This window comes from Sapajus apella, unplaced genomic scaffold, assembly GCF_009761245.1.
Source record: "Sapajus apella isolate SASKATOON/1434 unplaced genomic scaffold, GSC_monkey_1.0 scaffold51, whole genome shotgun sequence".
In the NCBI taxonomy this organism is placed as follows: Eukaryota; Metazoa; Chordata; class Mammalia; order Primates; family Cebidae; genus Sapajus; species Sapajus apella.
This window is the reverse complement of record NW_022436991.1, coordinates 13,445,540-13,471,009: the sequence shown is the minus strand read 5'-3', so window position 1 is coordinate 13,471,009 and position 25,470 is coordinate 13,445,540. Positions and strand designations below refer to the sequence as shown.

Sequence of the window (25,470 nt, the reverse complement as noted above, 5' to 3'; positions counted from 1 at the left end):
CTCTATTTAGTTTAAAAAACAAAACAAAACAAAACAAAAGAGGGCTGGGGAAAGTCTTAGCGGCCAAAACATAAAACAAACCTGCATACACACCAAGAAGACACATTTACAGAAAGCATGGAGCCTGGGATCTCCCCCGGCCTCAAACCCTTCCCCTGTTTGAGGGGGATGGCGACTGGAGGTGGAGGGAGGGGCTGCTGATGGTCTGCTTTCTCCACTTGGGAGCCTGATCCTGGGGGAGTTTGCAGGGGAAGAGTCATTCAGTCAGAAGACCTCTGCACTTCTCTGCAGGCAGGTACGTTATCCTTGAGCCATGAGGATGACAGAAATTTCCCACCACCCAGCAGGGGTCCGGGCTCCTGAGCAGGCCTCTACGGACTCTCCTCTGTGACCGGGGCAGTGCCTAGCTCTATCTCCAGTCTTCAGGCTGTGGCATCCAGCAGGCTCGGTTATGGGAAGGAAGGGCAGAAGCATCGGACTAATTGGGAGCAGCGACAGCGGCTGAGGTTCGTGCAGCGGCAGGGGCTCGGCACCGCCTCCTCGGCCCTTGCAGTGAGGGCTGGCCTTGCCGTCTTCTTCCACGTGGGCACAGTGAAGGGAGGGATCCTGGCCGAGTCACACAGCAGGTACACAGTGGGGCTGGGTTTGAGTCAAGCAGCCTCCTTATTTATTTACTATAATTTTTTTTTCAAAGACAGTCTTGCTCTGTCTCCCAGTCTGGAGTGCTGTGTTGCAATCACGGCTCACTGCAGCCTCAACTTGGAAGGCTTAAGCGATCCTCCTGCCTTAGCCACCTCAGAGCCCACATTTCACCCCTGCCCGTGGAGCCCGCCCGTTTCCCAAGCACGTTAGGCTTTCTGATGCTGGAACCCCTGTGCAGGCTGCCTGCCTGCGATGTCCTTCTGGGCTCACCCCACCTTCCTCTGCCATGCACCCCCGGGCTGGCGTGTGCCCCTTTCTGGGCAGCTCTCGCTCTGTGCCTGTGCCGCGCTGGAGCTCGACCCCTCAGGGCTGCCACTGGGCAGTAAAGGGTCCTCAGGGCACAGGTTCAGTCCTGCTTGTCTCTGTAGCAGCAGGGGGACCACCGAGCAGGAAATCCGTGAACAGATGAATGCTGTCTGCACGTCAGGCCCCTTCAGTTCCCTTCCTGGCTATGACCACCAGAAGCTGACCGAGAAGCTCAGATCCAGAGCTCGCACGTAGTGCCAGTGTTTCACTGGGATGAACAGGACCTCTCCAGGGGACAGGATGCAGGACACGAACGGAGCCTTGGCAAACTTGGGGAACTTCTCCAGGTCAGGATTCTCCACGTCCACCTGGAGAAATTAAAGGATGTCATCCTCTCCAGGGGCAGTGGGGAGAACCTGCAACGTCACCCCGGACCCCCAGTGCCTACCTGGCTTGTGTTATGGAGAAGGTGCGTGTCATGAGGGTACAGAGCCTCTGACTCCTGCGGGGAATACAGCCGGATGTACTTCCTCCCCATCACCTGGGAAAAGAGACCCCGACAGTCAGCTGGTGGCCTCACTCTGCTGCTGCCCCCGCCCGTCCTGGCCTCTGTGCCCTTCCACATACTGGGCCCAGTCTGCCCTTCCCACCAAACACATGCTTACAGTTCCCCGTATTTTTAGAGAGAAGGTCTCACGTATATTTTTAGAGACAGGGTCTCACTTGGTCATCCGGGCTGGAGTGCACTGGTGTGATCAGGGCTTACTGCAGCCTCGACCTCCCGGCCTCCAGAGATCCTCCCGCCCCAGCCTCCCCAGTAGTTGCGACTACAGGTGTGCCCCACCACACCTAGCTGAGTTTTGTATTTTTTTTTGTTAGAGATGGGGTTTCACTATGTTACCCAGGCTGGTCTTAAACTCCTGGCCTCAAGGGGTCCTCCTGACTCGGCCTCCCAAAGTGCTGAGATTTTAGGTATGAAGCACCAAACTTCACCTAAAGGTATGTTTTTCCTCCAAATCCATTATGAATAACTTCGTTTTTGGGGCCCACAGTTACTAGGCACTTGTCTGTGCCAGGCACTGCTTAAGTACTTTATGTGTGTTAACTGGTTTAATCCTCTCTGACGTGGTTTATCTTCACTCCCATTTTGCAAACTGAGGCACAGAGCGGTTAAATGAGCTGCCCAAGCTTACAAAGCTAAGGGGTGGCAGGGCTGGAGTCTGCGCCTGGCAGGCTGGCTCCTGAAGCTCAGCTCTTAGCCCCCTCCTGGACTGCCTCACTGGACCAGTCTGCTGGGCTAGAAGAATGTTCTTTACTAAACCTCTCTCTGCCTGTGAAAACCAAGGTGGTCTTACAGCAGTAGACAGAGGCGCCTCCCTTTACAGCAAACCCATCTGCTCCTCTGCCTGGGTCTCAGGAAAACTCCTCCCCTAACCTGCCATCTCCTATTTGGAAGCTGGTCTGGATCAGATGGATGGCAGGTGGAGGAGGGGGAGGGAGGGGTACCTGGGCAGCTGTGCCAGCACTCACCCGCCCCCTCTCCCAAGGGCTCCCTGCGAGGGATCTTGGGGCGAGCACAGGCAGGAGTAGCTGCTTCTGGAAGCAGCCAACTGCAGAGCCTTCCCCAGGCCTGGGACCGTTTCTGGGTTTGTTTTATATTTTTGTCCACATCCCCTTCAGTGCTTTTTGTTTCTTTTTAAGAGCCTGGTTTTTAAAGGCAGGGAATGCGGCCGGCCCGGTGACTGAGTCAGGAGACAGGAGGGCCACTGTTCCCACGGCAGCTCCCACCTGGACTAGGAAGTTATGCTGGGGATCCTGATGGAGCGGGGAGACGGTTCCCTGGGGACCAAACCAGGCATTAATGGTGATCTCCTCTTCCTCCCCACTGCCCAGGCTGCAGTAGTCGGGGATGTTGATGTCCTGCTTCAGTTCCGGGATCTGTGGGCAGCAGAGCAGACGTGAGAGGCGGGGATCAGGCCCCGGACACAGTAGCCCAGAAGCCAACTAAGAGTCAGAGACACACAACTATATCCATCATGTATGTGTGTGTTTGAGACAGGGTCTGGACCTTGTTTCTCAGGTTGGAGTGCAGTGGCGTGATCTCAGCTTACTGCAGCCTCTGCCTCCTGGGCTCAAGTGATCCTCCCACCCCAGCCTCCCCAGTAACTGGGAGTATAGGCATGCACCGTGCTTGGATAATTTGTTTTTAATTTTTGTAGAGACAAGGTTTTGCCGGGTTGCCCAGGCTGGTCTTGAGTTCCTAGATTCAAGTGATCCACTTGCCTCGCTTTCCCAAAGTGCTGGAATCACATCTGTGAGCCTTCACATCTGGCCCTCACCTTGCTAGTTTTCAAAGCCAGGGTAGGCACAGAGGATTTGTTGCCATGCCTGGCAGAAACAGGCTAGGCAGAGAAACCGGCTGATGAGAAAGGCAGGCATGGACCTGGGTCTGTGCTCTGAGATTTGTATGAAGCAGTAAGGAAGAGGCGGCTTCCCACCGCCTCCAATAGAGCTGTATGCCACACATCAGGTGATCTTGGATATTCATGGTGGGGGAGGGCTGCAGTGGCCTGGCCTCCTTTATTTATGTATTATAATTTTTTTTTCACAGACAGTCTTGCTCTGTCACCCAGTCTGGAGTGCAGTGGTGCAATCACGGCTCACTGTAGCCTTGACCTGCAGGGCTTAAGTGATCCTCCTGCCTCAGCCTCCTGAGTAGCTGGGACCACAGGAGCATGCCACCATGCCTGGCTAATTTTATTTTTCTGGAGATGGGGTCTTGCTATGTTGTCTAGGCTGGTCCTGCTTGGCCTCCCAAAGTGCTGGGACAGTAGGTGTGAGGCACTGCACATAGCCCTTGCCTCCTTTAGACAAAGCCAGGGTCTCAGAGTGAAAACACACTCACTCTAAGGCCACTTCCTGTCTAGACCCTTAGTAGGCACCTCAGTTACCTCTAGGGTTGAACCCACCAGAGCAGGCCACCAGCCCACACCCCGCAGGCCACCAAGAACCCCAGCGTTCTTCACAGGACCCTAGTTGGACCTGGCAGCATTTTTCAAGCTTGAAAGGCATGAAAACAGGGTTGCCAGGGGCACACAGGTCTTTTTAGAGTCACTGCTCCCAGTCTGAAGGCATCTGCAGGTGGACACTACCATTCCTTCCGGAGCAGTGATGGTAACTTCAGGCACCTGGCTCAGAAACCAGTGTGTACCGGGAAAAGCTGGAATGTCCTCCCCGCAGGGAGCTTGGTCCCAGACCCTGCTGTTCAGTCCTTTAAGAAACTGTCTCAAATGCTGTGCGGAAATGCAGCCGTACCTGCTGCTTAGGGATGAAGTACAAGAGTACAAGTTCACAAGCTGAGGGCTCTCCCAGGGATGTGGGGGGCTCCCTCCCAAAGGTAACACCCGCCACTGCTGCTTCTGACCAGACCTGGCCCTGTGGAATCTAAGCAGAAACTCTGATTGGCCCCTGATGACATCATCAGGATTTCTGAAAGGTGACTGGCTGACCAGATCATGTCATCAGAATCACTGGCCAAGGACGCAGAGGCCCCCAAGGGAATCCGTGCCACTGGGATGTGACTGATAATTGAGGTGGGCTTAAACTGATGGCCAGAATCTTCTAAAATATGGGGTCTCTGGGAGAAAAGTCAATAAGAGGTTCTTGGACAAGAATTTGGTAGGAGTCCCTGAGTGTCCTGGAGGTAGAGAAGGTCCTAGAACATCGTCCTTGCCACATTGCATGACAGCGCCTGGGCACGGAATGCTGGGACTTCTCCAAGGTCCTCTCCACAGCACGGTGGACATTCATCTCCAGGACTCAAGTTAAACTAAACACCCAGGCGGCGCTCCATCACCTGAAGCATCTTTAAAGTCCTGCTTCATCTTGAAAGTCACTGTGAACTTGGCCTTCTACTCCTATATATATCTCCTCCTGTCCTAGGAAATATGAAACAGGAGGCCCTGCTTGGCCTCCCAAAGCGCTGGGACTACAGGTGTGAACCACTGCACACGGCCTTGGGCCCTTTAGACAAGGCCAGGATCTCAGACAGAAAACACACTCACTCTAAGGCCACTTCAGCTGCTCCAGGACAGGGAGCCAAGGTTAACTGAGGCTTCCAGGGTCCCCGGCCCACAGTGAGGCCACACCCCAGGATGACTGGGGTCAGGGGAAAGGCGGGTCTTGGGATCACACAGTAGGGACCTGATCAATCCCCCTTTCCTTCACTTAGCAAGTGACATGGACAGGAGGCAGGATGCCTAAGTCCTAAGAGAGAGGCCTGGGGAAGAGAAACTGCCAGCCTCCTTTAATGTCGGCATGAAAGGTCCTGGCACAGCCCCTACTGGCCCTGCCTCCCCCATCAAGACAGAGAGTCAGGCAGTCCTGGCCTCAGCAGCAGATGCAGCAGCTGGGTAGCAACCCAGGGCCCCCCGCAGAGGCAGCCTTGACCGTGGCCCTGACTCCGACTGACTCTAGTTTTCCATGTTCAGGGAACGCCCCTGGTCCTGTCCTTGAATCCTGCCAAGTGCTGCCTCCCTGGGCACTCCTGGCAGACACCACACCAGCCAGGTCCCTCCTGCACACTCCAGCCCCATCTATTTAGTGTTTTGGGGTCCTGAATCTGGGTGTCTTCCCCGATCTTCCCTCCTAGCCCCACACATCCGCCCACGTCCAGGGCCTGATGGTTCACACCGATCTTGAACTGCTCCGCCTGCCGGCATCACCTCTCCTTGGACCACAGCAACAGCCCAGCCAGCCTCCCGCTCTTGACAGCTGCTCCCTTCATCTCCGAACAGCGGCCCCTGCGATCATGGGAGCACTGGCGACCCCCCAGTGTTTCCCATCACTTTAAGAAAATGGCTCCTCGTCAGCTGGGTCCTGCCGACTTCTCAGCCTCACCTGCTGCCTCCCTCCTCCTCGTGTCCACTGTTCTGGCCACACTGAGCCCAGGAGGGGAGGAAAGGGGAGAAGGTGAAGGACAGAGGCACATGGTCTCAGACTTACCTGGTCAAAGAGCTGGTGCTGAGCAAGGTACCCGACGTCCCTCGGCTAATCCACCGGAGAAAACCAGAGGCGACACAGAAAGCCCAGTTAGTCATCGCAGATGCCCTCCTGCTGCTGCTGCTGCTGTCCAGCTGGCCCCAGCCCCTGCCACCCTTCCACTCCATCCTGAGTGGTCCTCTCCAACCCTCAGAGGCCCTGGAGCAGCTTCAAAAAACTTCTCCAGCACTGGGAACGCCCTTTGTAAAGCACTGATCTCATCCATCTGGTTGGCAAACATTTTCATAAAATGACAACACCGAGTGGACGCTTGTGTTAACTGCTGATGAAAGTATAAGTGATTTAACTTTTGGGAGAACCTTTCCTCCCTTCCCCTTCTGCCCCCTCCCCCACTCCTTCCCGCTCCATGATTCTCCTGCCTCAGCTTCCCTAGTAGCTGGGATTACAGACACGCGTGACCACGCCCGGCTAATTTTTGTATTTTTAGTAGAGACAGGGTTTCACCATGTTGGCCAGGCTGGTCTCGAACTCCTGGCCTCAAGTGATCTGCTTGCCTCAGCCTCCCAAAGTACTGGGATTACAGGTGTGAACCACCATGCTTGGCCACTATTAAAACTTTAAATACATACTCTTGACTTTGAGGTCCAACTTTTGGAACAGACTAAAACCCACTGAATTATACTCCCCTACCCTAAAAAAGGACCTGAAATAAATCCCTCATGTCTGCTGGCCGCGGTCATTCTGCAACCACAGACTTACAGACTGACTCCTCTAAAACCTCCCACTGCAATGCATGAAGGGCTATTTGTCTAAATGTACTACGCTCTCTCCCTTGCGAGTACCAGGGGAAAGCAGTCCCCATGACGTACCTCATTCACGATGTATTTGCTGATGAACTCATTGACCGTCATGAGTGTCTGGGACCATTCCTCGTCTGTGTACCTGGAGCCAACTTCCACAGGGACGGTTCGGTGGCCAGCGATCTCCTGGATATACTCCAGACTAGCAGAAAGATATGCCTTGGCGTCATCACTGCTAATATTTGTTGGGCATAGTACTAAGTGTGCTTTATATGGGGTTCCCTTCCATCCTCAGCAAACCTCACGTGCAGAGATGGGGACTGTCATCCCCTTCTTCACTGATGAGGAAACGGGCATGGAGAAGCGGGGTTCCCGGCTCAAGCTATACAGCTCAGACATGGTGCTGCGGAGCATTAAAGATGGGGCCGGTAAGTCTGGCGGGCTGGGCTGCTCTGGTTCCCTGCTTGCCAACGGCCTCCTCCCTTCTTTCTTTGCTCATTTTGTCACTAAGCTGAGAAACCTTTAAACAAATAGCGGCAGCATGGGGAGTGGTGAAGTGATGTCCACTGAGCTCTGCATTCTAGCCTGACTAATTCCCGGCCTCATCAGTTAGACCGGGGGATCTGCAGCAGGTTACTGAGCCTCTGTGAGTCCTTGATCTCCATTTACAGAATGGGGGTGATGACAGCAGCTGTCCTAGTGCCAGGTATACACAGCGAAATGCTTCACGAAGGCTGGCTGTGAGGAGGGCTCCTGCAGTGAGAATTCCTACACACGTCAGCCGGTAGTGTTCCCTCCGCTAAACCACAAAACAGCCTGACTCCATCTACCTTCCTTGAGAGATGCCTCCTTATTTCCAAACTCATGCAGAGCCATGGCATGACAGCCACGCTCCAGCTGCCTGATCTGATCGCCCCATCGTGAATCTGAGAAAGGACTAGAAATCAACACAGGAGACCACGGAATCCCTCAGAGACAGAGAGAGGCTGTCTCTTGAGTTATTTCTACGCTTAGCTTCAGGGCCCTGAGATGATCTGAAATTGCTAGGATCCTGCAAAATTGTATAACAGACATTGCCACTTAGGGAATCATCAAAAACCCGCTTAGGGCCAGCAAGAGGTGGAAGATGAGAATCCCGTACCCTGCGGCATAAATTCGGAGCACCTTACTTTTCATTCTTTTTTAGCCCCTTGGCAATCAGTCAAGGGCTGCTAGTGAAGCATCTACAAGGCGGCATTTCCCTGGGGATGGTTGGGGGAGGAATTCAGGGAGCTGTGGGGAACACTAAAACGGAAAGAGGGACCTTACCTCCCTCAGCGGCCACCCACCTCCACTTCTTCATGCACGGCCAGTGGTCAGCCACGCCTCTCAGGATCACAGGCCTCTCTGGAACCAAAAACTGCTCCCTGAAATGCTGGAGGGATGGGCAGTGCAGCCGGGGCACTGTTCTTTCTAACTTCACATCTGGAATCGAACCATGGTCCGTCCTCGCTTTCTGTTTAAAATCAAAACAGAACAAAATAGCAGCTGCCTCAGGAAGTCAACATTTGAGGCATTCCACCAGGAACCTGTGTCGGGGGAGGAGAGCTTAGCTGTCATGAGTCCCAGCAACAACAGACAAAGTTTTATTACTGCTACTACTGCTATTTGCTCCTCATGAGATCAAGGTGGTTTTTTTCTTACCTGTTTCATTAAAAATGTTTGTTTCATTATAAAAGCAATATAATACACTGCTTTCACAGAAATTCTACAATAAAGGAAAACTTACTATGCCCCAACTTCATCAGCTTAAGGTCTTTTCATTCCTGCATATTCTTTTCCCATCTTACACACATGCGCATACACACATGTACATACACATGCATGCACACACACGTGCACACATATACACCATGCACACACACACATGCACATACACACATGCACAGATACACGCACACACGCAGACACATACACATACACACGCACATACATGCACACATACATGCACACATATACACACATGCATTACACACACATGCACACACACGCACATACACACGCACATACACACATACACATATACACACATACACACACATATACACAGACACATGCACACACATACGTACACACGCACATACACACACACACACACACACACACACACACAATTTCTGACCCGCTGGGAGTAACAGCCACAATGAAGCAGCAGCCCTGCCTCTCCCGTCCAATCATTTATCAAAAGCAGTTTCCACCTGGCCACCCAGTCCTTGCAATTTTTTAGGTGCGGCTGCACCATCATTTACTTAACTATCTTCCAACTGGGTGACCTGAGGCGTTACTTGCTGTTCGAGGCCTCAGTGTCTAGTGCCCACAGGTGTGAAACTGCTGAGAAATGGCTGGGCACGGTGGCTCGTGCCTGTCATTCCAGAACTTTGGGAGGCCAAGGTGGGAGGACTGCTTGAGCCCGGGAGTTTGAGACCAGCCTGGGCAACATAAAGAAACCTCCATCACTAGAAAAAATTTTAAAAGCCAGACGTGGTGGTGCACACCTGTAGTCCCAGCCACTCAGGAAGCTGAGGTGGGAGAAATCACCTGAGCCTGGGAGGTCGAGGCTGCAGTAAGCTATGTTTTTTTTGAGACAGAGTCTTGCTGTGTTGCCCAGGCTGGAGTGCAGTGGTATGATCTTGGCTCACTGCAACCTCTGCTTCCTGGGTTCAAGCAATTCTTCCAACTCAGCCTCCAGGGTAGCTGGGATTACAGGTGTGTGCCAGAATGCCTGGCTAAGTTTTGTACATTTAGTAGAGATGGGATTTCACCATGCTGGCCAGGCTGGTCTTGAACTCCTGACCTCTGGTGATCCACCAGCCTCGGCCTCCCAAAGTGCTGGGATTATAGGTGTGAGCCACCATGCCCGGCCTGCAGTGAGCTATGATTAGCACTCGAGCTTGGATGACTGAGCAAGACCCTGTAGGTAAAAAATGAAATAAAATAAAAGGGTAACCCACACACCATGCCCTTGGCCCCATAGTGCCCTTGGCAACACTGGGTGTCATATGAAACTTTGTTTGCTAACTTAATACCCAAAGATGACATGCTGTTTTGCTATTTGCATATCTCTCTTTTGTTTTTTTAACCAGAGGTGAGGTTGAATATTTTCCTGCACATTTGTTTAACAGACCTATTTCCATCTTGTGAACAGTCTGTTCAGGCTCCTGGACTTCTACCTCCTGGGGCTCAAGATTTTTTCCTTATTGATTTGTACCATTCCTTACATAATAGAGATCTTCATTGTCTGACATATTTGTTGAAAATTTTTCTTCTCCCTTTATTGGATTTTGTTTTATTTTGGTTACGTGCATGTGTGTTTAGTGACAACATTTGCATTTTTTCTTAGATAAAAATAATATGTGGCTGGGCGTGGTGGCTCACACCCGTAATCCCAGTACTTTGAAAGGCTGAGGTGGGCAGATCAACTGAGGTCAGGAGCTTGAGACCAGCCTGGCCAAATGGTGAAGACTGCATCTCTATTAAAAATACAAAAATCAGCCGGGCGTGGTGTAGGCACCTATAATCCCAGCTACTCGGGAGACTGAGGCAGGAGAATCACTTGAACCTGGGAGGCAGAGGTTACAGTGACCAACACCGTGTCATTGCACTCCAGCCTGGGTGACAGAGCGAGACTCTGTCTCAAAAAAAGAATGAATAAAAATAAAAAATAAAACTAAGAAAAATAGCTGGGTGTGTTGCCACGCATCCATGGTTCCAGCTACTAAGGAGGTCGAGGCAGAAGGACTGCTTGAGCCCAAGAAGAGGAGGCTGTAGTGAGCCGAGATTGCACTACTGCACTCCAGCCGGCGTGACAGAGCGGGAGTGTACCTCAAAAAACAAACAGGAATTCAAAATCAATGGAGATGCTATTTTCCATCAGAGGGATTGCAGGCCATGAGGCTCCATCCCAGGGGAGAGAGAACTTGGAATTTCTAGGACAGCAGGGTTGTTGGATGGCTGTTGTGCTTGGGGATAATCTCCCCCACATACCTTTGTGCAGGGCTGCTCCGGGGTGGAGCCATGGGCAGGCCTTTTTCCAGGGAGGTGTGCCTGCAGGATGGCAGCGACTTTAAGGAGGATGTCCCCAAGGATGGCCGCCCCCATCAGCAGGCCCATGTCACAGACCCGCAGGGCTGCGGCCACAGTGGTGGCGTCCCCAGGTGCCTGGCACAGACACAGGACTTTCAGGAGGCAGCCCATGGCGTAGACCTGGCGCCAGTCTTTGTCTACGTCCCGCCACGTGCCCGTGTTGAGCTTCTCCCAGGAGTAGTCCAGGATCACCTCGCTGGTCTGCAGACACTCGGCCCTCCTGCCCTTGTAGAAGAGCTCAGTGGCTTGCTGCAACAGCGTCACCACGCTCCTCTCCACTTTCTCCCCGAGGTCCAGCTTCAGGTCTTCTTTAGTGTGTGGCAGGAGCGCCCTGAGGGCCTCCCAAAGAGTGCCTTCTCCGGCCAGGGGCTCTGCGGGGCAGTGGGTGTCTCCAGCCATTGGACCACCGCCAGCTCAGTCGGTCGTGTGCCTGGGGAGGCGGAGAGAAACAAGAGTTAGACACCAGGACAGACCTGTCCCCGGTGCATTCCTGCAGCTTCCTGCATCTCATCTGGGAGGATTTTTCAACAGCGGTCTTCTCTGCTGGGCATTTACAGAAGGGACGGCCCCCTCCTCTCTGGGGTCACCGCTGTATCTTCAGGGCCTGTTACAATACCTGGTACTCAGTGAGCACTGGACAAACGTGTGTTCAGAAAGGAACATGTAGATTGTCCTTGTCTGCACTGCCTCCCATACCCCTCTGCTGCCTGGCAAACTCCTACCCAACCTTTAAGGCCCATCTTAAATACCTGTATGTGAGGCCTGCCAAGATTCTCCAACAGTGTTCTGTGTTCCTGCAGCCCTTGAGCTTCTCTTTATAGCATCTGTGACAATGTATGAAATACACCTGCTTACATGTTGTCTATCCAACACTGCACCGATGGCTCCTCCAGAGCAAGAACGCAGCCATTCCCCTGTGCTTCCCCAGAGCCTAAACACAGAGTCTGCCTCATGGCAGGCACTCAGGAGTGCAGGACTTTCAAAAGTATTCGAGGAGGCCGGCACGGTGGCTCACGCCTGTAATCCCAGCACTTTGGGAGGCCAAGGCAGGTGGATCGGTTGAGCTCAGGTGTTCAAGACCAGCCTGGCCAACATGGCAAGACCCCATCTCTACAAAAAATACAAAAAATTAGCTGGGCATGGTGGTACATGCCTGTAGTCCCAGCAACTCGAGGATCTGAAGGTGGGGGGATCACTTAAACCTAGAGGCAAAGGTTGCAATACGCCGAGATCATACCAACAGCCTGGGTGACAGAGCAAGATCCTGTCTTAAATTGAAAAAAGAAAGAAAGAAAAAAAAAGGCCAGGTGGCTCATGCCGCCAGTAATCCCAGCATTTTGGGAGGCCGAGGCGGTGCGTCACTTGAGGTCAGGAGTTCGAGACCAGCCTGACTAACATGGTGAAACCTTGTCTCTATTAAACATACAAAAATGAGCTGGGCGTGGTGGTACATATCTGTAATCCCAGCTACTTGAAAGGCTGAGGCGGGAGAACTGTGTGAACCTAGGAAGTGGAGGCTGCAGTGAGCCAAGATTGCGCCATTGTACTCCATCCTGGGAGACACAGCCAGACTCCATCTCAAAAAAAAAAAAAAAAAAAAAAAAAAAAGAAGTAACTTGCCCTAAGCCCTATGGTCAATCATTTGCGCAGACGCAGAGCTTAAATTCCGGCTGATCTTAGCACCCTTTCCTATGTGGCATGGCAACACTGCAAGCTTGACATATAGAACACATCCCTTGCAGTCTTACAATGGAAGTTTTACAGATGAATAGACTGAGATTTCAGAGGTTAAGCAACTTGTCCAAACTACACAGTAAGTAGCAGGTCTACCCAGAACACTCATTGCCCTCCAGGGTGAGCTCTCTGGACTTTGTATCCACAGGGCTGAGCTCAGTCCTTGGTTCACAATGAGCATCCTTTCCAGTAAGCGCACACTGTGGTAGGACTAGAGCGCCCCAGCCTGCCCGGGCTCACGTGTGGGCCACACTAAAAAGCCTCAGTGGCCTCTTATCTTCACTTTACAAGTCAGTTTCCCAGAGCTCAAGAGGTATTGGCCTTAAAAAACATCTTGTTGGTCAGAGAAGGTTTTTTTTTTTTTTGAGACAGAGTCTCGCTCTGTCACCCAGCCTGGAGTGCAATGGCGTGATCGCAGCTAACTGCAACCTCTGTGTGGGGATCGCTCCCGTGTAAGGCCCCCTAATGTTTGGGCCTCACCAGACGGTGAGCTTGAGCCCAAAACACAGTTTCCTGCTGGAGGCAGTCGAGCTATGGGAAAGAAGGAACTAAGAAATGACTGATGTTGCAAAGGTTTCTACTTCTGACTACAATGCCGCTTGGGAAAGGGTCATGTGGTTTTGTCAGACATTATGTCTCCACTAGGCCTCTGCATGACCTTTACGACTTTACTTTTCAAGAAGTTTTACCTTATCCGCATGACCACCTTGAACCCTAGATAATGACTTTATGGCTTAGCTTGTGACTCTTGGGTATTGTTATTCACAAGTGTGTTTTCGTAAAAACAGATAAAGCATACCACCTGCCCACTTTTATGATCCCTGAATGTCATACTTAAGATTGTTTTCATGATCCTATATTTTGTAAATTTCCATTCCTCTTATTGTTGATTGTGTAAACACCTTTGATCTTAAGGTATATATTGAGACCCTGGACAAAAACAAATTCACTGTTTAGGCATTGCCTTTTCAGTCCTCCAGACCCCAGCTATTCTGTCTCTCTTTATTTCTGCGCACCCCCTCTTTCAGGTCGGGACCCTCTTGCTGGCCAAGACTCCCCGGCGGATTTTCCGTCGCCCACACCTCTGCCTCCTGAGTTCAAGCAATTCTACTGCCTCAGCCTCCCGAGTAGCTGGGATTACAGGTACCTGCCACCATGCCTGGCTAATTTTTCTATTTTTAGTAGAGATGGGGTTTCACCATGTTGGCCAGGCTGGTCTTGAACTCCTGACCTCAGGTGATCCATCTGCCTCGGTCTCCCAAAGTGCTCAGATTACAGGAGTGAGCCACCGTGCCTAGCCCAGAGAAGGCTTTTTTGCAGGGGGTGGGAAGAGGGTTGTCAGGTATAGAAACAGCCTGAGTGGTCTTATGTCCTGGCTTTGTGAACTGGCCTCATAAGCTGGAACAGCTTTCAGGGGGAAGATCAAGTACAGGCTGCATAAAACAGCTTTTGAGTGGACTTGATTCAGCCCCTACATGCTCTTTACACAAAGTCTTGTCTGTCAGTGTATGAAATGATCTTGCAAAGAAGGTCAAAATATAGGCTATTATGAGCTAACCTCTCAGAGTGGTTTTTCTCCTGGATTTACAAATAAGCCTAAGATGAATCTTATAAAAGGCTTCTTGTTGGTCGTATTAAACAAAAAGGAGCCTGTATAAACAAAAAGTATAGCCTATATAAAATAGCTTGAATAGACTCAGGCTCAGACTTTATAAATTCATCATCCAGACAGAATTCACTATACAAACTGGCAAAGTGGGTCGGTTCCTGGTAGGTTATGAGATAATCCCTCTTGGAAGCTACTGCCCTGTCATCCCAGGATTCTCTCAAATTATTTTTATTATTTTTGAGACGGAGTATCGCTCTGTTGCCCAGGCTGGAGTACAATGGCCCTGTCCTGGCCGTCCTGGCTCACTGCAACCTCCGCTTTCCAGGTTCAAGCGATTCTCCTGCCTCAGCCACCCAAGTAAATGGGGTTACAGGCACCCGCCACCACACCCGGCTAACACTTGTATTTTTAGTGGAGACTGGGTTGTCCCACGTTGCCAGGCTGGTCCTGTGAACTCCTGACCTGAAGTGATCCGCCTGCCTTGGCATCCCAAAGTGCTGGGATTACAGGTGTGAGGCACCGTGCCAGGCCTTAAATTATTTTTAAACATCGGCTCCTCTAAAGCACCTCCCAGGGTATTTAAGGCGGCTGGGTGGAATGGCTTCTCCGAGAACCTCACTGTGATTTGCAGAGGGTCTCAGAGTGGGCACTCTGCAAGCACCACGCTGGTCATGAGAAAGCCTCCAAAGGGGGCTTCCGTGACAGATCGGCCTACACCTGGCTTTCTGGGAACAGGCAGTCCCATTCTCCAATCTCTTCAATGTTATTATGGCAGTATTCTGCAAAACTTATTCAAAAACAAGAGCTTTGTAAAACTTCCCAGAGAAGTTTGGAACATTTCCCAGAAAGCTTTATTCATGGCACAAGGATCCCTTTGGCTCTCTAAGGGGCTCACAGTCTTGTGTTTGGGTCGTCCATATGGTCCCAATACCTGCGCACCTCCCGACCCGGGGCTTGCTCCCGAGTCCTCCTGAGCACCCCGATTCTCAGTTACTGAGAAACGCACCGATGCTCAGCGTTAAGTCTTTCCGAGCTATAAGCACCTTTCCTTCCAGCAGCCACACGCCCAGGCCCCAGAGGGTCCCAGGTATCTCGCAGTAGCCTTGCGCCCCGAGGCCTCAGACCCCATTCCCTCTTCAGCCCTTCCCCGGGGCTGCATTTCTCGTCACTCATATTCGATACCTGGCGTCTCAATCATTTCCAGCCGACCTTGCGGCCCAAGACACACACGTCACGGCGTAAACACTTGCGCAGGCGCACTAGGGCTGCACTGACAAGACGCCAAGAACCACGCAAGCGTACAGCAGCCTGCCGCGGACTGCCCTCACGCATGCGCAAAACCGCCAGAAGATGAGCACTACGCACGCGCGGAGCCTTGCCCTCCGACAGCGCAGGTGAGCGAAGCGCTAAACTGCATTTTCAGAGCGCATGCGCCGACTCGGCCAGCCGCAGGGCCTTCCAAGGCGCATGCGCGAGGCCGGGTTTGACGCTTCGCAAGACGCCTGCGCTGTTCATGTCTCCGAACCCGGCCTCTCCACTTCTGAGGAGCCGGAGCTGACTGCCCTCTCGAGTTGCTCAAACTAACCTCTCTTCAGCTGCGACGGTGTTGAGTCGTCTTTGGGCTGGCGACAAACGTTGCGTTTGGTCCGATCACTCGTCTGTCTCCTCGGAGGAGTCAGACGCTAGCACAGGGGTATTGATCGCTCGCTGCTCGTCTGATCCGACGGAGAGCCTGGAGGAGCGCCGAGTAATCGATGCCGTCGCCCCGCCCCATCCCGTTTAGAAAGTCAGAGGGTGAAGCCAGAGAAAGGCTGGGGTGTTCCCGCCGGGTCCTTCCCCCAGTGACACCCGCTTTTTCCTCTGCGCAGATAATAACTTCGTACAAGGCTGTTTCGCAATCACCATTTAATCCGGGCAGCTAGGATTATTAGTTCTCCCTGTTTTACAGAGAAGTAAAGTGAGGCTCGGTGATTAAAGTGGCCACGTACTTGTACTTTTGGAAAGTCAGATCCACAGTTGACCCACCAGCAAGTGCTGCATCCACGGTCGGCTCAAGTGAGAAGGAAGTGGCCAGGGCACACACTTCTGCCGCCTTTGCTTTGATGCTGAGTGGTGCGGGGGCATTGAGACTTTTGTCTTTTGAGCACACTCTCCTATGGGCTCCAAGTGTGCAGGCCTTTTGCAGCACTGCACAGAGGTGTGGAAAGTTATGCTCATACTGGGCTTGGGGTCTCAGTAGGAAACAGGCTTGCTCAAGATAAGCTCATAGATTAGCGGATTCTAGGTACTGTGCTAAAGTGCTTTAAAAATATTAAAATTGTAGCTGTTGTATTGATCATGATCATTCCCATTTTAGGGAGTGTATTAGTCAGCTTTCACACTGCTGATAAAGACATACCCGAGACTGAGTAATTCACAAAGAAAAAGAGGTTTAATGGATTCACAGTTCCACATGGCTGGGGAGGCCTCGCAATCATGCTGGAAGGTGAAAGGCACGTTTACATGGCAGTAGACAAGAGAGAATGAGAATCAAGTGAAAAGGGAAACCACTTACAAAACCATCAGATCTCATGAGACTTATTCACTACCAGGAGAACAGTATGGGGGAAACCTCCTCCATCATTCAGTTATCTCCCATTGGGCCCTTCCACAACACTTGAGGATTATGGCAGCTACAATTCAACATGAGATTTGGGTGGTAACATAGCCAAACCATATGAGGGAGGGAGCAAGTAAAGCACAGAAAGCTCTCCTAACCCACCAAGCTCACTGCGATGCTGGTGTTGGAACCCAGCAGCCACAGGCCCAGAATCCTCATGGTTATATGCTATGCTAGGTTACTTGCCTTTGAAGCAGGACTGGCCACAAGAAACAGAGCTCTCAGACACCAAATTAGGAGGGAAGAGGTGATTTATTTCAGCCGGGAGCAAGGCGACACGTTTGTCTAACAGCCGAGCTCCTCTAACAAAGAGAAGCTCTGCCATTATATAGGCTTACAACTCTAGATATTACATGTGAAAGGGTCTTGGGTTTACAGTTTTAGAAATTACATGTGAAAGGGTCTTGGTCGATGGAGGAGGAGTGGAGTGGGGGTTTGATCTTGTTTAAGTAAAAACAATGCCTTCCGGAGAGATTCCCCCATGCTATGCCTGCTATCTATAGGAAGGGGATTTAGGAGGCGCCAGTTGGCCAGCCTTTTCTTCTATTGGAATGTAGCGTGGAAGTCAAGCGGGAGGTGATCCTAGATGCTTGGGTCTCCTTCCTCACCTTGAGTAGTGATAATGTTGAATTTTCCCTGAGTCTTGTACCCCTGGGAAACAGTAAAGATAAAAGGAATTGCTGTCACCTTTTTGTGTTCTGGAAAAAAGTTAACTGCAAAGAATCGGCCCTCCCCTGTAAAACTTAAGACTCCAGGACATCCCCCTGTTGTTTACCTGTGAGAGCAGTTAAACAAGACATAGACTCTCCAAGTTCTCGTTCTTTGTCTTATAAGTGATTACCTGAACTGCTTGTCCCACTAATCAGTCGTTATCAAATGCTTGGTAACCACTTTGGTTAAGATGCTCTCCTTCCTCCAGGCCCCTGAACTTTGGCTCACCCTGGGCCTGAGCCAGCAGACACCCCCTCCTCAGAATAGGCTGGCCTCGGGTTCATATATTCTCTGATCTACTAACCCATCATTTCACCCTTTCACCCCACTTCCGGGTTCTTTCTAGCCTTGTTTTCTCCTTCCTATAAAAGAAAAGCTCTTTTTGGCCTAACCCTTGTGGTCATAGTGTGCTCTCTTTTGCAGTAGTCTCCCTCCCCCTGTTATAATAGACCCTCCTGCCCCTTGCATTAATCCTTTCAAACAAAAGCCACTCTTTACTAGGTCTGAAGCTGTTTTGACAGTGCATGGGCAGTTACTCTACAGAGACTGTAGTAGGGCAGGCACTAGAATCTCCAAGTTGCCTACACAAGCACCACAGCAAGAGCCAAAGGAGATTTGACCCTGGTACCCCTTGATTCCAGAAGCTACAATGATCAGGAACTGGGTTCCGGCTGTTAATGATGGATACAGCTAGTGCTCGACTTACAAGTATGATCGGGACCGGCAGACAGGTCATAACACGATTTGGTCATCAGTTGAGCAGGCTATATGTACAGTTGAAATGGTGCATGCGGAGATGGTAGTGCTGCCGGAAGCTGGTCCGCACTGTAGTATGCCCAACTGGGCAACATTTGCGCTGCCAGACGCGGAGCAGTCGTGGCTAGCGATTGTGGTCGTAAAGTCGAATGGTCGTAAGTTGCATAGGTGGTAAGTCGATCAATACCTGTATAGAGTGCCGCCAGTCGGGCAGAGACAAACACCCCTTTTACCACCTTGTTTGTGCTTTCAAAACTGGCTTGTTGAAATGAATTACAGGCTCAGAGGAAATGTTTTCTTAAAAGAACTGCAATTTTTCACCACAGGGTTTTACTTCCTGTAGTCTCTTTGCCAATCCCCTCACCTCCTGTCATTCCCAGCAGCCTTAGAATTGGTAATTAAGCTGACAGACCCATTTGAATACTGCAAAAGGCACTGAACAAAAAAGGGCATCATTTAGGCCCCTATTTGTGACTTTTCTCCATTTGATCAGAAGCCTGTAATTTAAATATATCCAAGTGTGCTGAGAACATTTGTGACTTAATTATCAAATTTATTTAAAATATATACATACAAACAAAGCTCCAAACTTGCAAACAACATTTAGCCTGGCTGCAAAAGAGACATTTAATTTAGTTCAATTGCTTAAAAATAGACATGAAAACCTCCCAGGTCTTGGCTCTTCCACTGATGCCACCTGGATTTTCCAGGTGGAGGGCTGCTCATTTAGTTTTTCTTTGCTTTCAATTTCATTTCAGCATGCGACCTTCAGCAGGGAGCTCGCTAGCCTAAAATGACCTTGTGTGAAGACTGAGAATAAAATACAAGGTGTTTCATTGAGTGGGTTTCCCTGGGGTGCAAGCAAAAAGCTCCTGACATAAAGTCAGGCAGACCAGGATACTTTCTGTCTGAGCCTCAGGGTCCACCTCTGAAGTGGTGATGTTGTCTGGGATACATGCCCTGGGGTTCATTGTTGTAGCCAAGAAGATTTAGGACATGGACACACATGAGGAATTTAGGAGCGGAGGTTTAATAGGTAGAAGAGGAGAGAAAGAGAAACAGTTTCCTCTTTAGAGGAAGGAGTCTCCGAGTGGAAAAGTCCGGCTGGCAACAAATGTGTGAATTTTAGAGTCCAGTTTGAGGAGGCAGTGTCTGATTTACATAGGGCTCTTAGATTGGTTTGATCAGGTCTGACGTTTACATAGTGCGCACAGAAGGCTTGTCACCCCGCCTTAATCTTATTATGCAAATGGACTTTCCAGTTCATCAGCGCCATCTTGTTTGCTCCTTATACGTGGCTGGCAGAGAAGGGAAGATGGAGCTGCCATCTTGAAAATGTCTAGTCTTTAGTTCCTGCCAGCATTCATGCAAGCTCCCAGCTTGCTTGTCTGTTTGGAGCTTAACTTTACAGACTGCTTTTCGTTAGAAAATGATTTGGGGCTGCTTTTCATTAAAAAGAAAAGCCTTTTACAAGGGTAAAAGGCTATTTGCCTAAGTGATTCCTTCTTAACTTCCATATCACCTCCATGAAACAGGTATGGTGAACCCTAAATATCTGAGACAGTCTCAGTCAATTTAGGAAGTTTATTTTGCCAAACTCAAGGATGCACCTGTGACACAGCATCAGGAGGTCCTAATGCCATGTGCCTAAGATGATTGGGGCACAGCTTAATTTTATGCATTTTAGGGAGACATGAGACATTAATATGTGTGAGATGTACATTGGTTTGGTCTGGAAAGGTGGCACAACTTTAAGCATTGGGGGGGCTTCTAGGTCATGGGTGGATAAACGAAAAATGGTTGCATTCTTTTGAGTTTCTGATTAGCTGTTTCAAAGGAAGCAGCCAGATACGCATTTATCTCAGTGAGCAGAAGGATGGCTTTGAGTTCTGTCTGTCCTTAGTCCATAAGGAAATCCCTTGTGGACAAATTGTGAGGGAGGTATGTAGCTTTTTTATCTTATTAGCCATCTTTTTAAGGAATAGAATAGGAGGCAGGTTGGCCCTAAGTAGTTCCCAGCTTGACTTTTTCCCTTTGGCTTAGTGATTTGGGGTTCCTGAGATTTATTTTCCTTTCACAGTATGATAACTGACCTCCCAAGGAGGTAGTGATGGTTAGATAAGGTGGTTAAATGTCTCAAGCTACACTCCCTGTTCTCTTGTCTGTCCCAGAATTCATTTATTCCAACCCCCTACTCACCAGCTGGCAATGGCACAGGTCACCCTTCTGGTTCTGTGTCCAAGGACCCCTGCGGGCAGTGTGGAAATTCTTAAAATACGCGTTCTTGGGTACTGCTTCTGAATGTTTTGATTCAGTAGTTCTTGAGTCAGGCCAGTTACCAGTCAGTAGGCTGGCCAGGGTTTTGCATTTTCACTGGCTTTCCAGAAAACTCAGAGGGAGATGGCACCCACATTTTTGGAAACGTAGCCAATGACTGGAGAAGTAGAGCTAAGGATGGAAGAGGGTTCTGGAAACTGCATAAAGCTGACCTAAAGGTCAGGCCCAGAGCTTCATGGCTGGGGCTGAGTCCTCTGGCTGCTTTTCCATCAGCACTTTTCTGTGTCCTCACGTGGAGCCATGATGCAGGCCATAGCCTGGCCAAAGCTCCTGGTCAAGACAGCCTCAAACATTAGCTCCTTTATAGACTAAACACTACAAAACTACTACCTTCCCCCAGCGCACCCCAGGAGACATTCTTTTAGGTCCTTAAATTGACAAAAGATCTTGCTTGCCCACCCCCACCCCCAAAATAGGACCTGTCACTCTCTATTTATTAATTCAACAAATACTTGTCAAGCCTGGTGCTTGATGTGCTTGAAATGCTGGGAGTGGTGGCTCATGCTTGTAATCCCAGCATTTTGGGAGGCTGAGGCAGAGGATCATTTGAGCTCAGGAGTTCTAGACCAGCCTGGGCAACATAACGAGACCTTGTCTCTACTAAAAATCACAGAAACTAGCCAGGTGCGGCAGTGCATGCCTGTAGTTCCAGCTTCTTAGGTGGCTGGGGTGGGAGAATTGTTTGAGCCTGGGACGTTGCAGCCGTAGGGAGCCATGATCACACCGCCGTACTGCATTCCAGCCTGGGCAAGAGTGAGACCTTGTCTCAAAAAAATTAAAAAAATGACCTATAAGGTGCATGTTTCTTTTTCTCGTTTATTGAATCATTTGTGCTGTAAATATTTATTGAGCATATATTTCATATCAGGCATTGGGCTAAGTGCTTGTATCAGTTGTCTGTTACCACAAATAATGCGATGTAGCAAACCATTCCAGAATTCAACAGTTTAAAACAAAAGTCTGTGGATCCGCTGGGAAGTTTGCTCCTCTGGGTCAGGCTCTGTTGATCTTGGTGGGGCTTGCTCATGTGAGGGTAGCCTCATTCCAGTGTCTGGCATCAGCTAGTTGGCTAGGGCAATGAGACCGCTAGAGTAGTAGTCAGCTACCAGCCAGCAGGCTAGCCTGCGCTTGTTAACAGGACAGTGGATTCCAAGAGGGGGACAAGGAGCTGCAAGCCTCTTAACTCATAAACGGCAGAAGTCACTTCAGTGGGCTGAATCCAGTGGCGTTCCGTTGACCAAAGTCACAAAACTAGTCAGATTCCAAAGGTAAGGAATGAGAATTCACTATCTTTTTTCTTCTCTTTTGTTTTTTAGAGTCAGGGTCTCATTCTGTTGCCCAGGCTGGAGTATAGTGGTGTGATTGGTGTGATCATAGCTCACTGCAGCCTCAGTGTCCTGGGCTCAAGTGATCCTCCCAGCCCAATCTTCTGAGTAGCAGAGACTACAGATGTACACCACCATGCGTGGCTAGTTTTTAACTTTAATTTTTGATAGAAGTCTGGTGGGGGTGGGGATGTCTCACTATGTCACCCAGGCTGGCCTCGAACTCCTGGCTTCAAGTGGTCCTCCTGCCTCAGCCTCCCAGAGTGCTGGGATTACAGGAATGAGTCACTGCACTGACCGAGAATCTATTACTTCATAGGAGAGGCTTTAAGTCACATTTCAAAAGGCTTGGGTATGGGTGAAGGATGATGTCAAGTTTTGGTGCAATTTTTGCAGTGAACACATAGGCAAATCCCTGCCCGCATTCTAGTGGTGGGAAACAGGAAATTAGAAAATTATATGCAGTGTTATATATATTATGACTCAAGAGGGGGAGGGAGGACAGTGGTGCCATATGCGTGTGGAGTGGGGGCTACTGGTTTGCATGGAATGCCCAGACCCTCTCTGATAAGATGACACCTGAGCTGCAGCCTGAAGGAGGTGAGGGAGTAAGTCATGTGGGGCCATGTGTGGGAAGAGAGTTCCAGGCACAGGGAACAGCAGGTGTGCTGAGCATTTAAAGAAAGAGCATAGAGGGCCAGGTGTGGTGGCTCACTCCTGTAATACGAGCACTTTGGGAGGCCGAGGTGGGTGGATCACCTGAGGTCGGCAGTTCTAGACCAGCCCGGCCAACATGGAGAAACCTCATCTCTACTAAAATTATAAAATTAGCTGGGTGTAGTGGTGCATGTCTGTAATCCCAACTACTTGGGAGGCTGAGGCAGGAGAATCTCTTGAACACGGGAGGAAGAGGTTGTGGTGAGCCAAGATTGTGCCATTACACTCCAGCCTGGGCAGCAAGAGTGAAACTCTGTCTAAAAAAAACCAAAATTACCCAGGCATGGTGGCAGGTACTTATAATCCAAGCTACTCAGGAGGCTGAGATGGGAGAATTGCTTGAATCTGGGATGCAGAGGTTGCAGTGAGCTGAGGCTGTGCCACTGCACTCCAGCCTGGGAAACAGAGTAAGTGAGACTCCTTCTCAAACAAACAAACAAAAACAAACAATAAAAAAATTAGCTGGACATGGTGGCACATGCCTGTAGTCCTAGCTACTCGGGAGGCTGAGGTGGGAGGATTGCTTGAGCTCAGGAATTCAAGGGAGGCTACAGTGAGCAGTGAGCTATGATCCTGCCAGTGCACTCCAGCTGGGGCAACAGAGCAAGACCCTGACTCTAAAAAAAAAAAACCAAAAAAAACAAATAATAAATGGCAATAATTGTGAGGAGTGTGTCACGTTAGATGACATGTGGAGAACCACAGGCACATGTCACAGGTTCAGATCAAAGATGAAGGGTGTGGCAGTTTAAAAAAATGACCACAGATGCTTTGACACTCCTCCCTTTGAGTGGCAGGCTGGAGTGGCGTATGGCAGAGGTGACATTATGGGACTTCTGAGGCTGGGTCATAGACAGCAGTGTGGCTTCTGTTTTGTTTGCTGAAGTACTCAGGAGTCTGGCGCGCCCACGTAAGGAGTAATCCCAGCCCAGGAGCCGGCACTTGCACGAATGAACCTTTGGAAGGTTCTAGCCCTGAGCCATGTGTGTCTTCCCAGCTGGGCCCTAGACATCAGAGAGCAGAGACAAGCTGTCTCCTCTGTGCCATTTTCCAGCCCTCTTGAGTCTGCAAGCATGGTATAATGGTTATTGTATCCTGCTAAGTTTTAAGACAGCACAGCAACAAATAACTGGAAAGGGGGTAATTCAGATACCTTGCCGTGGAGAGGAGATTGCTCCAGGCAGAGAAAATAGCTGGCCTGCTGGGGCGGAGGCAGGAGAGACTGCAGCGGTGATTTAAAGCAAACTCCCCAAAGTCTGGGTGCTCCTGCTGGTGGTACAAGGGGTGACTGGGAAGCACTTTCTTACATGCCAAGGGGGTGTTGACTGGTAGCTGTTGTCCAGTCATTCCATGAGGAATTTCAACTGAGTTTGCATGTGTTCAGGTGTATTACCATGTAATTACGACTGTATTACCATGGCCACCTAGTCTATAGCGATGACATGACAACATTGTCTTCAAGGTGCATTCCAGTTTCAGATGTCAAAATGTGAAAAAATGCCCCTGAGAATGGATAAGGAGAAGTAAGAAATAATATTAGGGGTTGGCAGAATATGGCAAGTATTGCAAAGGGGAAGATGGCTTGAGAGCAGGCACATGGCAGGAGGCCAGGGAGTTAGCTGGAGGCAGATAGGCTAGCTGGACACCCCTGCAAACTGCCCCATAGGCAGTAAGCAGCAGACCCAGGTCTGGCAGCCTCCAGGCCTATCCCAGTGCTTTTTGTATCTCCATTGCCCACCAGGATTCTTCTGAAAACTTGGAAAGGACTGGAGGGGGAAAGGATGAGATTAGGGGACTGACATGATTTGGCTGGGTCCCCACCACCAAATCTCAGTAATAATTCCCACATGTCAAGGGTGGGGCCAGGTGGAGATCACTGAATCATCAGTGGTTTTCCCCATACTGTTTTCATGGTGGTAAATAAGTCTCACGAGATCTGATGGTTTTATAAATGGGAGTTCCCCCCACACAAGCTCTTTTGCCTGCTGCCATGTAAGATGTGACTTTGCTCCTCATTCACCTTCTGCCATGATTGTGAGGCCTCCCCAGCCATGCGGGACTTCTGCCATGATCGTGAGGCCTCCCTAGCCATGTGAGACAATTAAACCTCTTTCCTTTGTAAATTACCCAGTCTTGGGTATATCTTTATTAGCAGCATGAGAACAGACTAATATAGGGAGGAAGCTTAAAGCTCTGGGCTGTCTTGAGGAGTGCTACTGTTTGGATGTGGTTTGTTCGTCCCCAGAGCTCATGTTGAAATTTCATCCCCAATGTGGCTGTGTTGGGAGGGGGCCTAATGCGAGATATTTGGATTATGGGGGCAGATCCCTCATGAATGGCTTGGTACTGTTCTCATGGTGGTGAGTTCTTGCTCTGGCAAGACTGGATTAGTTATCTTGGGAATGGATTAGTTCTTGCAAGAGTGGATTCTTTTAAAGCAAAGATACTCTTCATGTTTTCTCCCTTTTCCATGTATCTCCTTCCCGTTCGACCTTCTCTTCTGTGTTGTGTTGCAGCCTGAAATCTCCCACCAGAATCCAGGGCCATGCCCTTGAACTTCCCAGCCTACAGAACCATGAGCTAATGAAATCTCTTTTCCTTATACATTACCCGATGTTTGTGGTAGACAGGTCTATGCAAACCTACCCCAAAGTCTGAGGAAGCTGAGAGGGCTAAGGAAGAGGCTGACAAATCCAGTTTCTTAGAAAGAAACATTTCATAGGGACTTACGAACAGAAGCCGTGTCTGTAT

The 25,470-nt window shown here is 50.1% G+C and overlaps 1 protein-coding gene and 1 long non-coding RNA gene across 8 annotated transcripts in view; one reads left to right on the top strand and one right to left on the bottom strand.

Annotated features, from left to right (window-relative positions):
* Positions 1-43: 43 nt before the first annotated feature.
* On the bottom strand, positions 44-15,939 carry KDM8 (lysine demethylase 8). 4 transcript variants are annotated; one of them, XM_032243004.1, is made up of 8 exons: positions 15,800-15,939; positions 10,773-11,301; positions 8,078-8,244; positions 6,819-6,951; positions 5,953-5,997; positions 2,737-2,886; positions 1,397-1,489; positions 44-1,316 (listed from the first exon to the last, which is right to left on the bottom strand). In XM_032243004.1, the coding sequence occupies exons 2-8, from the start codon at positions 11,268-11,270 to the stop codon at positions 1,152-1,154; spliced, it is 1,251 nt and encodes a 416-aa protein (XP_032098895.1). In that variant the 5' UTR covers positions 11,271-11,301; positions 15,800-15,939; the 3' UTR covers positions 44-1,151. The 4 variants fall into 4 exon arrangements, with proteins under 4 accessions (XP_032098895.1, XP_032098897.1, XP_032098896.1 ...); XM_032243006.1 differs by lacking the exon at positions 15,800-15,939 and adding an exon at positions 15,397-15,461; XM_032243005.1 differs by lacking the exon at positions 15,800-15,939 and adding an exon at positions 15,258-15,458.
* Positions 15,910-25,470, top strand: part of LOC116526595 — a 75,909-nt gene continuing 66,348 nt past the window's right edge. For all 4 annotated transcript variants that reach the window (XR_004258213.1, XR_004258211.1, XR_004258212.1 and 1 more), the window contains exon 1: positions 15,910-16,000. This is a non-coding gene — a long non-coding RNA (uncharacterized LOC116526595). The remainder of the gene's footprint in view (positions 16,001-25,470) is intronic.